Source organism: Brassica napus, chromosome C3, assembly GCF_020379485.1.
Source record: "Brassica napus cultivar Da-Ae chromosome C3, Da-Ae, whole genome shotgun sequence".
Taxonomy (NCBI): Eukaryota; Viridiplantae; Streptophyta; class Magnoliopsida; order Brassicales; family Brassicaceae; genus Brassica; species Brassica napus.
Window position 1 is genome coordinate 11,382,090 of NC_063446.1, and position 16,493 is coordinate 11,398,582.

The 16,493-nt window shown below is 32.7% G+C and overlaps 2 protein-coding genes across 2 annotated transcripts; one reads left to right on the top strand and one right to left on the bottom strand.

The window, feature by feature from the left end:
- Positions 1–1,276: 1,276 nt before the first annotated feature.
- Positions 1,277–3,802, bottom strand: LOC106386624 (RING-H2 finger protein ATL70). Its single transcript, XM_048752502.1, has one exon. The coding sequence runs from the start codon at positions 2,516–2,518 to the stop codon at positions 2,021–2,023; it is 498 nt and encodes a 165-aa protein (XP_048608459.1). The 5' UTR covers positions 2,519–3,802; the 3' UTR covers positions 1,277–2,020.
- Positions 3,803–5,684: 1,882 nt separating this feature from the next.
- LOC106388140 (DExH-box ATP-dependent RNA helicase DExH1) lies at positions 5,685–10,367 on the top strand. The gene is made up of 15 exons (XM_013828139.3): positions 5,685–6,023; positions 6,347–6,492; positions 6,585–6,684; positions 6,750–6,968; positions 7,052–7,147; positions 7,233–7,508; positions 7,594–7,797; positions 7,879–8,037; positions 8,104–8,196; positions 8,282–8,496; positions 8,568–8,727; positions 8,803–9,269; positions 9,349–9,535; positions 9,597–9,965; positions 10,048–10,367. Exons 1-15 carry the CDS (start codon positions 5,739–5,741, stop codon positions 10,177–10,179), a joined length of 3,108 nt encoding a protein of 1,035 aa, XP_013683593.3. The 5' UTR covers positions 5,685–5,738; the 3' UTR covers positions 10,180–10,367.
- The last annotated feature ends 6,126 nt before the right edge of the window (positions 10,368–16,493 follow it).

Consider the following 16,493-nt stretch of genomic DNA (forward strand, 5'->3'; position numbering starts at 1 on the left):
TCATCTTCTTTATATAATTTCACACAAATTATTGTTCGATTCAACAACCAACAATACCATTTTATTCCAACACCATAACTAGCATTATCAACAGCTTGCGAAGGAAGAATAAACTAAACCAAGTTAGTATGAGTTTGTTTTAAATTGATGACAAAAAAAATGAAGACAATGCTGAACATTTCAGTTTTATTCAATAGAAATATAATTAATCAACTAAACTAAACGAAGAAGATAACTAATTACTATACTAAGCCTATTTTCTTTGTCAAACATTTTATGGTTATTTTTTGTTGCAAAATTATTTTACTTTAAACATAATTTAGAGAAAAATAATATATCACACAACATATATTAAACATAATCCGCGCGTAACGCGGACAAGGACCTAGTAATAAAGTAATATGAGGATATTTAAAAAAACTTGAGATGCTCATAGTATTTCAAATGAAATACTTTTGCATATCTCAAATTTTGGGATACTTAGACCATCATTAACCTCAGTCTCTTAACTGAGGTTCTTAGTTTTGGTTAAGAGACGATTCTTAGTTTTTCTTAGATTTTAACTAAAAAAAGTTAAGAACCGTCTCTTAAATAAGAGATATAAGAGTCGTCTTTTAGCCGAAAAGTGTAAAAAAAAAACAAAAAAATATCAAATCACTTAACTCCGACTAAAAGACCAGGGTTAAACAAAAAAATATCAAATCATAGATTACTTTATTTTTTAATCTATTCCTTATTAGTGTTATTTTAATATTTTTTGAGAATCTCCTCTAGACATATGGAAATACTCTTAAGAGTTGGTTAACATGTCATTTTCTTCTATCTCTCGTGATCACAATGTGGAATTGGGCTAACTTCGGCCTGAGGCCTTTTCTTTTTTAATGGATTATTCCGTTACAAAAAAAAGAGTTAGTTAACATGCAACTATGAAGATGAGATGCATTATAAAAGAGCAGAAGCTTTTCTATTTCCAAATCTTTATCATGGGCTTAGACAATCTTTATCCGGCCGGAAACTATACCATTTTATATTCAACTTATTTTCCGTCATTGATATTGAATTCTCGATCCTGCAAACTATTTTCTTTCTTATACTTTTATCATTAGGTTCACAATCTTAGTATCTCACAAACCCAACACAAAATAGGGCTCCATTGAAATATTCTTTTATCCGATTACTACCTGTATTCACTTATCCAAAGCCCGATTTAGGAGCAAGTATTGTTATATAAAAAAAGTAAATTGAATCCTGCATGCGCATGTTTCGAATGCTACGGTGTGAAATGTAAATATGCTATCTTACAAAATGTTTTTAGATTTCAGTTCTTAATAGTTTCACTATTCAGATTAATAAATGAAAGATATATGTGTAAAATGAATTTGGTGTGATATTTTATTTTTTCTGAGTATTTGAAAACAAAAATAAAGGGTTTGGTAGTTAATACATTCTATCATCTATAACCTACTTAATTCTGAGCCAGTTGGAATTTGATACAGAAATCGTTTTCGAGCGTTTTTTTTATTTCTCTTGGTCAATGGCACTGCTGAAAAACCCACTTACGTACGCAATCCGTCTGAAACGCCCAACTGTGTAACGGATTTGATCCCACTAGATTAAGTTTCTATAACTTGTTCTCGTTTTTTCTATTGGATTGACGCCTCAAGTTGTTTTATTTAAATAATGTGTCAGAGCCCAAAAGTTCAATACAAGCCAAGAATCAAGAAAATATATTTCAATTCCCTCTCGACATTTCAAAACGACTTAATATTCTTTTTCGTGGTACCTGCAGGTACGTAATAGTATATTATAACTTTTTACAAAAGCAAAAGTCATAGAACTTATTGTGAAATTTACCCTTAACTTTCTTCCTTTACAGATTCCAAATTATATATACAATCATCAGTTAGTGACCGAAATTGAAAGCTTTAAAAGGAACTAAAGAAGTAACTGAAGAAGATAAATATCATGAACACTATTATTGATTTTGGTTCAGGATTCTTGAGGCTATACAAACAATTAGTCAGGACATCCTGATGGTGGCGACAGAAGAGGCTAAGGAGACAACCTCGGCGAGGGGAGTAGGAAGCGGCGAAGTCCGGCAGACAGGACACGTAGGATTTTGTCTAAGCCACGTGTCGACACATTTGAGGTGGAAGAGGTGGTTACAATCGGGTAGTTGCCGCAGCATATGATTCCCTTTGAAGTCTCCTAAGCATATGTGACAACACGACGACGTGGAGTTTCCTTTCACTTCCGAGTATAGGATCTTTGGGTAGCTCTGAATGGTATCCTCGTCCAGACCTGGGACAACGTCGATGATGACATGGTGGTGGTGATGTACACGAGTCAAATCTTGATTGTTTTGGGAAGGTGATGAAGAGTGCTGGTTACGTGTGCAGAAGTAAGAGGTGAGGGTGATGGTTGTGATGAGGAGAAGCACTCCGATGGAGACTCCGACTCCGTAACTGAATCCTCCGGAGAAAACCGGCGTCTGCGGTGGCGGTTGGAAGGCATTCATGGTGGCTGCGGTTTAATGGTTTTTGGTTAATGAGGTTTAGAAGAGGAAGATGATAAATAATAGAGGTTTGGTCAGCTATATGATTATTAAGGTATGGATAGAGAAGCATGTTTGGATTATCAAAAGTCAATGCTAAGAAAAGGGATGAGGTGCATGGAAAGCTTGTCAAAGCAAGCATGGTGTTTTTGGTTAGTAATTAATCCATGCATGTATGAAATTGCTAATATTCTAAGTGTATATTGAATAAGCATATTCTCATTTGTTCGTTATTTTAGGTCATGAAAATATTCCAAATGGGATTTCATTCGTATTATAAATAGATTGATTTAAAAGTGTTTAAGTAGACGACAATATAACAACATATTAGATAGGAACACTATATTTGTCATCTCTAAATCTGTTTCCTCTCTAAATATCCCAATATAACTTTGCCTTTGTTGGTTTAACAATATATAATTATTTCTATGATAAAAATTAAACATTTTCGTAGTGTAGAATAATATTATATGGTGACAAAATACATTTTTACTTAGATATATAATCAAACTACAATATAACCTCTTTAAATTAATACTCTATAAATTAATATACACTAAAAATCTCTATAAAATAATATAATTTTATAGTCCCAAATCGAATTTTTGGTTCAATTAGTATATCGATAAATTAATATCTCTGTAAATTAATAAAAAATTATAGTTTTGGTCTAGTCTCAACATTATTAATTTATAGAGGTTTTATTGTAGTTGAAATCATAAATAACGTCATCTTCTTTTTTTCTTGCACTTCACGGCCAAGTTAGTTACTACACCAATCATCAGGGTCGGATTTGAGAATTTAGGAATTATAAACATTTCTTAAGAGCTTTTATAAAAAAAAATTCTTCATAATTTGGGGTTTGTACTGATGTAAGAAAACTCTATTAATTTAGGGCCAAAGGCCGATACGTTGAGCAGTTGTTATAATAAACAAAGTTAATGCGTCATTGCATGCCTGCATGACGTTTATTTCAATATACACTTATATAAACAGATAAATTCGAATGCATAACAAGAATAAGACAGAACCATATATTATAAACGAGGATACTATACTTTATAAGGTGCTTGGAAGCCACTTGACAAGCGAGAGGTCATCACGAATATATATATGCATAACACCAGCAAAATGATTGAAACATCATAACAACTAGGAAATAATCCGCGCTGTGCGCAGAATGTGATTATTAGTTTCGTTATTTTTAATAAAAATACATTAAATCTGTTTAATCTGGATATTGGTTCGGTTTTAAGTTTTTTTTTGGTTTTGTAATCTTCTAAAATATAACTATTATTTTAAATTAATATTAATTTTAGTTTATTCGGTAAAAATGTTTAATTTTTTGGTTTTTTCGGTAAAAATCAAAAATTAATATTTTTTTTTTTTATTTTCATGTTATGAATTTTAGAAAGTCGTCATGTCGAACCAATAGTTTCATAAAATAATTTCTAAACAGATAATAGTTTAAGAAAAAGAAAAGAAAATTATTAAGACAAATCATTTCACTACAATTTGGTCGGTAGTTAAAGAAGCATTAAGAAAAAATATTTCAACTTTAAAAAAAAATAGATACTTCAGTTGTGGTGAATACTTAGTTACAAGGTGTTCACATCAAGGTGCACATGTATGTGTATGTAAAAAGTATATAAAAATAGTTGACAGATATATTGTTAATTAATATTAGATGACATTTTTGTTCAAAATAATACATGAAAGATAAAATTAAAATTAATTTAAAATAAAAAATGTCTTGACATTAGTCATTTTTTCATATAAAGAAAATAAAATTGTATCCGTAAATAGGGGTAGACACAGATCGGATATCTGGGTATTTGGAAGCATTCATGTCGATTCGATCTGTAGCCACCTAGAATTCGGTGACTCGGATATCCAAAATGATTTAGAATTTTAAAGAATATCCGATTTGATCCGTATATAAAATAAAATATTAAAAATAATTGAAAAATTTAATAATAACATTTTATTACAAAATAAAACATTATTTAACTTTTTAAATTCTAGTACCTAATATAATAAATTTAATTCATAAAAATATTGTAAAACTGATATAAAGTATAATATATATAACGTATATATATAATTCTTTACATATATGTATATATATGCATATAACCGATCGGATTAGATATTTGTTCCTAAAAATATTGGTATTTGTGATTTGCTTCTTTTTTTGGATATTGTATTTTAATATTTGATTTGTTTCGTAGAGTTACGGATATCCAGATTTTTATGGTTCAAATCAAAACGGATAACGAATCGAAACAAAATTTATGAATATTTTGCTCAACTTTATCCGTAAACAATAATAATAATAATAAAAAAATATATATATAGTTTGGCTTTTGATTCGTTATCTATTTTTATTCGAACCGAAAATCTAGAGTTTTATTGGAACCATGTATGTGAGTTTTATATTAAAAAAACGCAAAATACATAGTGTGAACACATTTATGAATATAGTGTGAACGCGTAAACATACTTATAATCAAATCATTGTGAGGCTGTCACGTGTCTATTATAATGTGAATGTATTTATTATGATGCTTTCTCTTTTAATATATAACAGATATTTGATTCCAACAACCTTTAGTTAACATGGAATGAGACCATCAAGATGAGAGTGGCACATGTTTTTCTGTTTCCAAAAACACATTTACTAATTTCTTTGGTCTTGGTTATCCAAAAAATCATGGGCTTTAAAACACTCTTTTTTATTCGGGCCCGAAACTATACCATATGATATTTCACTTTTATTTTTTTGCGGTCAATGATATTGAATACTTGATCTTGAAAACTAATTTTCTTTGGATTATCAGCTAGTGGGTATAAAACGAATACTAAGCATGAAAAGTTTGAAGAGGTAACAAAGAAATAAGAAATGGTTATTGAACCAGGGAACCTGAAGGTCCTTTGTAACGTTGTTGGATTTTTAACATGCTTAGAAAGAGTTCTACAACTATATAGCCGAGAACTTTGAGGTGGCTCAATTTGGTGACGTCACAGTGGTTGAAAAAGTAATTAGGTTTAGCACCATTGGGTGCATCTTTGTTCAGTCTCCGACAGACGCACACATTACAAAAAAAAAAAAACGTTCAGTGCGATTGCAACTTAAAAAAAAAAAACCACTTCCAGAAACTTAATAAAATAAAACATTACACGAATGCACCTGGCATCTCTCTCGCCTCTTTCCACACTTCGCTTCCTCCTTCCATTATCTCCCAAACTCTTTCCTCTTCCTTCTCTCTTCCGAATCTCTGCCATGGGTCCTAACTCTCAGGGTGGTCGCCGAGGCGGAGGTTTCTCCTCCGGTCGCGGTGGAGGTCGCCGTGGTGGTGGACGCGGCGGCGGCGGCGGGGGTGGACGCGGCGGCGGAGGTGGCCGTGGAGAACAGAGATGGTGGGATCCGGTGTGGAGAGCCGAGCGTTTGCGCCAGCAACAGGCTGAGGTAATGAATATGACGTCCTTTCAAATTTTAGGAATCTGGGAACTGAACAACCTGAGTTCGGTTAATGAGAGCTTCTTGTCGGAACGGTACTTAGATTTACTACATAGGGTTTGGTCGTGTTGGTCAAATTTTTTTGTCCCCCGACATAAGGCTTAGGTTTAGAGTACCCACTGCATTGTCTGTGTGGCAGTCCCGACATGAGATGAATCTAATTAGGTTTAGTTTGAGATGAATCTAATTAAGGTTTTGGTTTGGGATGCTATAGTCAGTATTGAATGTGTGGATAATCATAAGAAAGCTAAATGTGAATCAGTTTATTTCAGATGGAAGTTTTTGATGAGAATGAATGGTGGAACAAGATTGAGCTGATGAAAACTGGAGGTGAGCAAGAGATGGTGATAAAGCGTAATTTTAGCCGAGGTGATCAGCAAACACTCGGTGATATGGCTTATCAGATGGGTCTTTACTTGTAAGTCTTTTATCTTCTTCACAACTTCCTTAGCTTTCATGGTGTGAGAGTGTGTCATGGAGTTTTTTTTTTTCTCTCTTTCTTTTTGGAAGCCATGCGTACAATAAAGGGAAGGCTCTTGTAGTTAGCAAAGTTCCTTTGCCAGATTATAGGGCAGATCTTGATGACCGACATGGATCCACTCAGAAAGAGGTAATATAAGTGACACTTAGTATGCAAATTGGCACCCAGAGTTAACTCAAACTCTTTTTTTGTAGATTCAAATGTCTTCAGAGACAGAGAGAAAACTCGGAAGTCTTTTGAAAACAACACAACAAGTAGGCTCTTCAAACGCCTCTAGTTCAGGATCTAATGTCCAGCGGGATAGTACATCAGCTCTTGGATTGAAAAAATCTGATTCTGCTTCCAAATTTTCGGATTCTCATGAGAAAGAAAAGTTCAGTGTTGCACTCAAGGACAGGCAGGACAAACTAAAGGTAACATGTGGCTAAAGAAAACTTCATGCATCAAAAAGTATATGTAGATTAACATCAATTTTCTTGTAACTGTCTCAACACAGGCAACTGAAAGTGTAAAAGCACTTCAAGCTTTCAGAGAGAAGCTACCTGCTTTCAAAATGAAACAAGGCTTCCTTAGCTCTGTTTCAGAAAATCAGGTAATAACTTATTATGTTTCTCTCAAGATATATAAGTAGTTTTGATCTTGGACTAATAGTTGTGTCATGTGTTTATTTTTGTCAGGTACTGGTAGTTTCAGGAGAGACAGGGTGTGGTAAAACGACACAACTTCCTCAATTCATATTGGAAGAAGAGATATCATCTCTGAGAGGCGCTGACTGCAACATAATATGCACACAACCTAGACGTATATCTGCCATATCCGTGGCATCTCGTATATCCGCTGAAAGAGGTGAACCCATTGGTGAATCCGTGGGTTACCAGATCCGTCTTGAATCAAAGCGTTCTGACCAAACACGGTTGCTGTTTTGCACAACTGGTGTTTTACTAAGACGGCTAGTAAGTTTTAACAGTTATTTCCACTACTCATCAACACTCTCTTTGAACTATGATGTTTTAGACTTAAAGTAAATTTGAAATGCAGATTGAGGATCCTAATCTAAGTGGCGTAAGCCATTTGCTAGTGGATGAAATTCACGAGAGAGGCATGAACGAGGACTTCTTACTGATCATACTAAGGGATCTTCTTCCTCGGCGTCCAGATTTGCGTCTTGTTCTGATGAGTGCTACCATTAACGCTGACATGTTCTCAACGTATTTTGGCAACGCTCCAACTATGCATATCCCTGTAATGACTTAGTCATTTTATCTAATGTCTTGTTTATGATATGAATATTTGCGTCTCATCTTTACAACTTTTTTTTGCTAGGGGTTCACATTCCCTGTGACAGAGTTATTCCTAGAAGATGTATTAGAGAAAAGTCGCTATACTATTAAGCCGTCAGACTCAGGGAATTATCAAGGTGGCTCTAGAGGTAGAAGAAGGGACTCAGAATCCAAGAAAGACGACTTGACTACACTCTTTGAGGTATGACATATGTTTTACCTTGAAAGCTTGAGATTTGCTTTACCAATTGTTATTTCAATTGTTTAGGATATTGACATCAATGTACACTACAAAAGTTATAGCTCAGCCACAAGAGTTTCGCTCGAATCATGGTCTGGTGCACAGATTGATTTGGAGCTGGTATGAGCTTTGTACTATCCTCTCAGTAGCTTCCAGCTGAAAGCCAGCTAATAACTACTCACTAGTTTATATAATCTGTTATCAGGTTGAGGCAACAATAGAACATATTTGCCGTGGTGAAGGTGACGGAGCCATTCTTGTTTTCCTCACCGGCTGGGATGAGATTTCGAAGCTTCTTGAAAATATCAAAGGGAACAGGTTGCTTGGAGACTCTAGCAAGTTCTTAGTCCTTCCTCTACATGGTTCAATGCCTACTGTTAACCAACGCGAAATCTTTGACCGTCCACCTCCTAACAAGCGGTTAGCCTTTATAACCTATTGCTTCTCCTTTCAACTCATTTCTAAGCAAATCATCTTGTTTTTCTTTGTAGGAAGATAGTTTTGGCTACAAACATTGCTGAGAGCAGTATCACAATCGATGATGTTGTATACGTTGTGGACTGCGGTAAAGCAAAGGAAACTAGCTACGATGCTTTGAACAAAGTGGCTTGTCTCTTACCATCATGGATCTCAAAGGCTTCAGCTCATCAGGTATAAATGTATAATAATGTTTCAATCAACAATCATAAGTTGTAAGATCTTATTCACTCTGGTACAAAAATGTAGAGACGAGGTCGTGCAGGACGTGTCCAAGCCGGAGTTTGCTATAGGCTGTACCCAAAAGTTATTTACGATGCTTTCCCACAGTATCAGTTACCAGAGATCATACGGACTCCACTGCAAGAGCTGTGCCTGCACATCAAAAGCTTGCAGGTTGGATCCATAGGATCATTCTTGGCAAAGGCGCTTCAGCCGCCTGATGCTCTTGCTGTTGAGAATGCCATTGAGCTTCTCAAAACAATTGGGGCTTTAGATGACACAGAAGAGCTTACACCCCTTGGTCGTCATCTTTGCACTCTACCTGTTGACCCAAACATAGGAAAGATGCTTCTCATTGGAGCTATCTTCCAGTGTGTCAACCCTGCTCTGACAATAGCGTCTGCTCTGGCGTACCGTAGTCCCTTTGTCTTACCGTTAAATAGGAAAGAGGAAGCTGATGAAGCCAAAAGATACTTTGCTGGTGACTCCTGCAGGTATATATGACCTAGAGACAAATCAGTTTGTTTTTTCAGTTTCTTAAAGAACAGGTTTGGGTGTTTACGTGTTGTGCAGTGACCACATTGCTTTAGTTAAGGCCTTTGAGGGGTATAGAGGCGCAAAGCGTGGTGGACACGAAAGAGATTTTTGCTGGGAGAATTTTCTTTCCCCTCTAACCCTAAAGATGATGGAGGACATGAGGAACCAGTTTCTTGATCTTCTTTCGGATATAGGGTTTGTAGACAAATCAAGAGGACCAAACGTGAGCGCCAAGAAACCTTTCCTTAATAATCTAAAAGCTGCTGACCTTTTTTTTCCCTCAGGTATACAATCAGTACAGCCAAGATATGGAAATGGTAAGCGCGGTTCTGTGTGCGGGGCTGTACCCAAACGTTGTGCAGTGCAAAAGAAGAGGGAAGCGCACTGCCTTCTACACTAAAGAGCTGGGTAAAGTAGATATCCACCCTGGATCGGTTAATGCTAGAGTGAATCTCTTCTCGTTGCCATACTTGGTTTACAGCGAGAAGGTGAAGACGACAAGTGTTTATATCCGGGACTCGACGAACATATCTGATTACGCACTGCTTATGTTTGGTGGTAGTCTTATGCCAAGCCAGACCGGGGAAGGTATAGAGATGCTGGGAGGGTATCTCCATTTCTCTGCCTCGAAGAACGTCTTGGAACTGATACAGGTAAAAAAAGATTGGATTGTCTTTCTCAGATATTTTTCTTGTGTGTGTTTTGTGATGTGAAGAGGGGAATGTGATTGTGCAGAGGTTGAGGGGAGAGGTGGATAAGCTGCTGAATAGGAAGATAGAGGATCCGAGTTTGGACATAACGGTGGAGGGTAAAGGAGTGGTTTCGGCTGTGGTGGAGTTGCTGCGTAGCCGAAACATCAGGTATTAGGAACAGCGTTATTTAAATCGAATACTAGCTTCATAAGTGGGACTCTAAGCTCAGGTTTAGGAATGCTTTGTTAGGCGGACGATAATTATTCTATCAATCATATCTCCGGACAATAATTATGTTTTGTTTGTTTGGTGCAAGTCTTTGCATTGCTTGTTATTCTATTGAAATCTTGAATGTAATGCTAAGAAAATATGAATCATAAAGTAACATGTAATGTAAAACATAAATTATGAAAATAATTGTTTTCGACAACAACCGAAAAAACGAAGGAAAAGATAGGGTTATGATTCTCTTCTGTTGTCTAATCTTGCTGGATGTGAACCAAGCTTGGAACATAACTAAAGATGAATGGCGGGAAATCTAGATGCATTGATTGAACATAAGGCGTTTCTGTGTAAGAGTCAAAGTCCTCTCCGAAAGTGTACACCATGCTACGAATCCAAGGACATGAATCACAGCACAAGACCACCTTCTTCTCTTCGTCCACCATAAAACTTTGAAAACGACGGTCAATTGCCTGGAAATCCACTTTAAAGGATTTGCTCCACGATAGCACTACTGCATCATTATCAATTTTATCGCTCACCCATACTTGCATCTTGTTTGAAACAAAGCAATGCATACTTAACACTGAGAGTTGTTCTTCTCTAACAACTGATAGAGACGTGATAGAAGGAGGATTTTTTGGCAGGGAGAAACGTTTAAATCTCTCTGTCGTAAAATCAAAACTGAGTACAATTCTTTTGTTCCTGAAAATTCTATCCTCAGCAAGCCAGAAAGTATTTCCCTGTGAAGACACCTGATTTGGCAGTGTGAGCTTGCAGTCGAGTGCAATGTCATCACGAACCCTCCATGAATCAGAGCCAAACTCATAGATTTCAGACGTATTGTTTAGTTGGAAATCGTGCCGGCACCTCAAGATTTTGTAGCTATGGTAAGATTTGTTCTTCTGGTATCCTAGAGCAAAGTTAGAGGAATAACCAGTAGTTTTGGGATGGATCCACCTGGTTTCTCCCAAACATGGATTCCACACAACGAGTCTATTGTTATTGGTGAAGCACAACAACAAACCGCCGCAATGTAACACTTGGGTTATATCCACTTGTTCTAAATTAGAATGGAGGCCAACTGCACCCTTAACCTCTATAAAGAGTTCCATCGTCTGCAAGTAGATCGCAACCGACATAGAGTTGTTGCCGGAACCCTACAGAGTATTTCTTCTAACAAATCCGGTGTAAGATCAGATATCATCATTATTTCTCTCCCAAGCAAGAAAAGAACGAGTAGCAAAACAAGAAACTAGGGTTTTGATTTTCTCTGCATTTATGGCCCTTGAGCCAATCTTGTTATTATGATGTATATAAAAATGTAAACACATCCGCTAAAAAGCTACTAATTCCTTTTCCTATGTGGATTCTGTACGACAAGTTCTAATTTACTTGAGTTTTTATTTACACTGGGTTATATAATTTACAAATTTCATTGTTTTTTATTTAAACTAAGACCCAAACTAACCCCACAATTCTAAAACTACAAAACATATTAAATAGAGAGAATGGTTCAATTACAGAATCTATATGATCCCACTCCAACACCTGGTTTACGGATAGTCAGACCTTTGTACCTGAGGAAGCTAAGCTACAAGCCCACTCACACAGTTAGGCATTGGAATAAAATCCTTGATCGAAATCCAGACCGAATCCAAACTAAAAATGAATTTTAATTTTTTTTGTTTGATTATAAGAGGTTGGTTGTAATTTCACAAAGTTTTTGAGTTACTTTTGCATGTGACTGAAGTTTGTGTATACTTTTGTGTTTAAAATCAAGTTTAAGTCATTTTTGATAAATTTTCTAAATATATAAGTCATAGATATCCGGATATCCGAAATATTTTGGATCAGATCGGGTTTGGTCTTTGATTCTTTAGATACCAATTTTTTTAACCCATTTGGATATTTAACTAGTTTATATTCGGTCGGATTCTATTCGGCTCTTTGGATTCAAGTTTTTTTTACCCAATCCTATTTTATCATATAAAAAAAATGAAAGCATATTTCACAGAGATTATTTGATGAAAAAAAAAAAATATATATATATATATATATATATATATATATATATACTGCCATATATTTTAGCTATTAAATCTCCATAAAAAAGATTGACATATTAATTTAAATTTTATAATATTGACTTATATAATTTGGTCACATATAAAAATTTCTTGAATGCTAAATTTTGAAGAAGAAAAATCCGTGTAAATGTTTGTATTAGTTCATATAAAAATAAGGTTATATTATTTAATTGTTTAATATTCCATTGAATTTGTAAATTTAACGTATGAATAGTACAATTTCATCACATATTTTTTTTAACCCAAATATAAAAATTTGAAACTAAATTTACTTACAAATACATAAAGTCAGTCCACTAGGGCCTTGGACGCGAATCAATTGGCTTGTTGCGAACTCGTAGCTAGGCCTGAGACTTTTATCCGAGATTCGATCCGGATCCGATCCGAAAATTCGGATATCCGGAGGGACCGAATCCGGATACCCGTAGGGACCGAATCCGGATCCGGATAGTAAAATGTTGGATCCGGATATCTTGATTTTTTAGTCCGGATATCTGGATCCGTAAGTTTTATTAATAACTATTTCATAAACAGTAATATATAGAAACAGTAATATATAAAAACTAACTTTATTTAATATATTTTCATTTTATAATAGTATATGTAAATTTTATGTAAATTTTGTAATATTATACATAGAAATAATTAAAATCATTATATAAATTATTTTTAATATTTTATATATATTAATATCATTTATTTATTTATTTTAAGGATCCAAATCCGGATCCGGATATCCGCCAGATATTACAATTTTTAGAAGGATATCCGACACCCGGATATCCGAGAACCCCGGATTCGGATAATGATAGTAAAATTATGGATCCGCCGGATAAGGATCCAGATCCGGATACCTTAAAATTGTCTGAATACCCGATCCGTCTCATGCGTACTCGTAACCATACTTGTGGACTATTGTGGGTAATAATGCACCCATTACCCATAATAATGTAATTTATCAAAATGTTCATGATTAAAAATGCTTGCGAATGATTTTATATTTTTTTTTATTTTATAACTTCCACTATTCCACTAACGTTCATTCTATTTTTTAAAAAAAATGTATTCATAACATTTCCTGCGAGTTGCACCCATTACCCATACTTGTTACAACCATAAGTGTCAGTTTACCTATTAAAATAAATATTTTGGTCATTTTGATCTTTGTGGACTATTTATGAAAAAAGAAATTAGGATCATCCTAGAGAAATTCTCTTTAATTTATTAAGACAAAAATTGTATTTTTCCTATTTGAAACTAAAAATAAATGTGCCTAAAGTAAATATAAAAGTGGTATTAAGAATATTGTACTCTAAAACATTTCTCTATATATAGTGATAGTATAATTATTTAGGGTATTATAACTGCCTAAAATATTTCAAAAATCTTGGTTTCTGGTTTGTTTCGAATCTTTATGGATTCTATTCAGGTTCATATAAACCATTTATTTTTAATAAAAAATTAAATTCATATATATTTTAAAATTTCTAAAAATTTAAAAATAATTTATAACATATAAATTTAAATAATGTATGTCCAAAATACACAAAGTTAACATAAAAAAAATTTTAGCTTGAATATTTGGATGGAAAATCAATAGATATTTTAGATATTTACTTTAAAATATTTATATATTTTCAAGTATTTTGGACAATTTCAAAATGTCTTATATATTTTGGATATTAAATCTAAAGTAACTAATATATTATGTAAAAATATAGGACTCTTTGAAAAACTGACACAAAACTCAAATTCAAACACAAAACTAACTCATGACTTTTTGGAACTTTTATTTGTCATATTCACTCTAAAAGTTTGGATTATTCACGAAAATGTCATTACTTTCTTTTAAATTTTTCTTTTTTCTGAAAATGGTTGTTTTACTCAATCATCATCATCTTTCTATTTTATTTACAACACTAGGTAGTAATCCGCGTCTTGCGCGTGATGAGATTATTCATTTCGTAACTTTTAAGATAAGAAGACATTAATTCTATTTAATCTGGATATCAGCTCAGTTTTAGGTTGATTTTTTCGGATTTTAATTTCCTATTATATAATTACCATTCTAAATATATATTTATTTTCGTTTATTCGGTTAAAATGTTTGAGGTTTATGGTTGTTTGGTGAAAAACCAAAGACTATTATTATTTGTTTGGTTTCATGTATTTTAGACAATCATGATATCAACCAATCGTTTAGAATGAGAGACATTACATTTTTGTTGCAGCCATTTGAGAGGAAGAGAATGAATATGTAAAAAAAATTATATAGGGAGATAAATATTCTAATAAGATTAAATATTTTTGTTTCAAAAGACTTTCAAATAAATTTTCTAATATAAGACTTCCTAGAAGACTTGAAAATTGTCCAGACCATAAATTTACTATTCGTCTAGAAGACTTCCGTAGAAATCATCTAGTGCATTATTTGTTAGAAGACTTAGTCACCTACACCATAAACTCAAAATAACTAATTAGAAATAAACACTTCATAAAACTTAAAATCAACTTTAAAAGTTTTTAATATACATAAAACTAGACACATATAAATCAAAATTTAATTTTTTTCAAAAAAAAAAAGTTAAGCTTCCAAAATGTAACCCAAGAATACAAACAATACTACAATACCAAACCTTAAACCAAAGAATACCTTGACATATTACATTCACTCATCTATGTTGAAAACAATTCAATTATACAATATCTTAATTTATATCATTTAAAAATGTTTATAAACATGATTTCAATTTTCCTTCCATCAAAATATTTCTTATAATATTTAAAAATTATTTTAAAATCTACTAATTTTTTTGCCCAACCCTATTTTATCATATAAAAAATGAAAGCATATTTCACAAAAATTATTTGATGAAAATAATAAAAAATATATATATATATATACCGCCATATATTTTAGCAATTGAATCTCCATAAAAAATATTGGCATATCAATTTAAAGTTATAATATTGACTTTTATAATTTGGTCAGATACAAACATTTCTAGAATGCTAAATTTTGAAGAAAAAAAAATCAGTGTAAATGTTTTTATTATTTCATTTAAAATTAAGGTTGATTCTTTAATATTCCAATAAATTTGTAAATACATATAATATTTTTTCGGGAATCGGTTGAGAATTTCCGACAGAAACCAATTTGTTTTGGAAATTTATTTTATTTAACAATATTATAGTTTTATTTAATTTAAAAATTAAAAGCAAATAAATTATTTTTTGGTTAATTTTCAAAAATTCACGACGAAAATTCACATGTACTATTGTACTATTCATATGTATTTACAAATGTATTGGAATATTAAAGAATCAACCTTAATTTTATACGAACTAATAAAAACATTTACACGGATTTTTTTTCTTCAAAATTTAGCATTCTAGAAATGTTTGTATCTGACCAAATTATAAAATTCAATATTATAACTTTAAATTGATATGCTAATATTTTTTATGGAGATTTAATTGCTAAAATATATGGCGGTATATATATTTATATATTGTTTATTATCTTCATCAAATAATTTTTGTGAAATATGATTTCATTTTTATATGATAAAATAGGGTTGGGCGAAAAAGATTAGTAGATTTTAAAATAATTTTTAAATATTATAAGAAATATTTGATGGAAGGAAAATTGCAATCATGTTTATAAACATTTGTAAATGATATAAATTAAGATCTAGTACAATTGAATTGTTTTCAACATAGATGAGTGAATGTAATGTGTCAATGTATTCTTTGGTTTAAGGTTTGGTATTCTAATATTGTTTGTATTCTTGGGTTACATTTTGGAAGCTTAACTTTTTTTTTTTGAAAAAATTAAATTTTGACTTTTATATGTCTAGTTTTATGTATATTAAAAACTTTTAAAGTTGATTTTAAGTTTTATGAAGTGTTTGTTTTTAGTTAGTTAGTTATTTTGAGTTTATGGTTTAGGTGACTAAGTTTTCCAGCAAATAATGCACTAGATGACTTCCGCGAAAGTCTTTTGGACGAATAGTAAATTCATGGTCTAGACGACTTTCAAGTAAGTCTTGTAGGAAGTTTTATATTAGAAGACTTACTTGAAACTTTTCCGAATCAATAATATTTAACCTTATTAGAATTTTTATCTCAATATATAAAGAAAATTTATATGGATTACGAGAACAGGTCTGGGAGA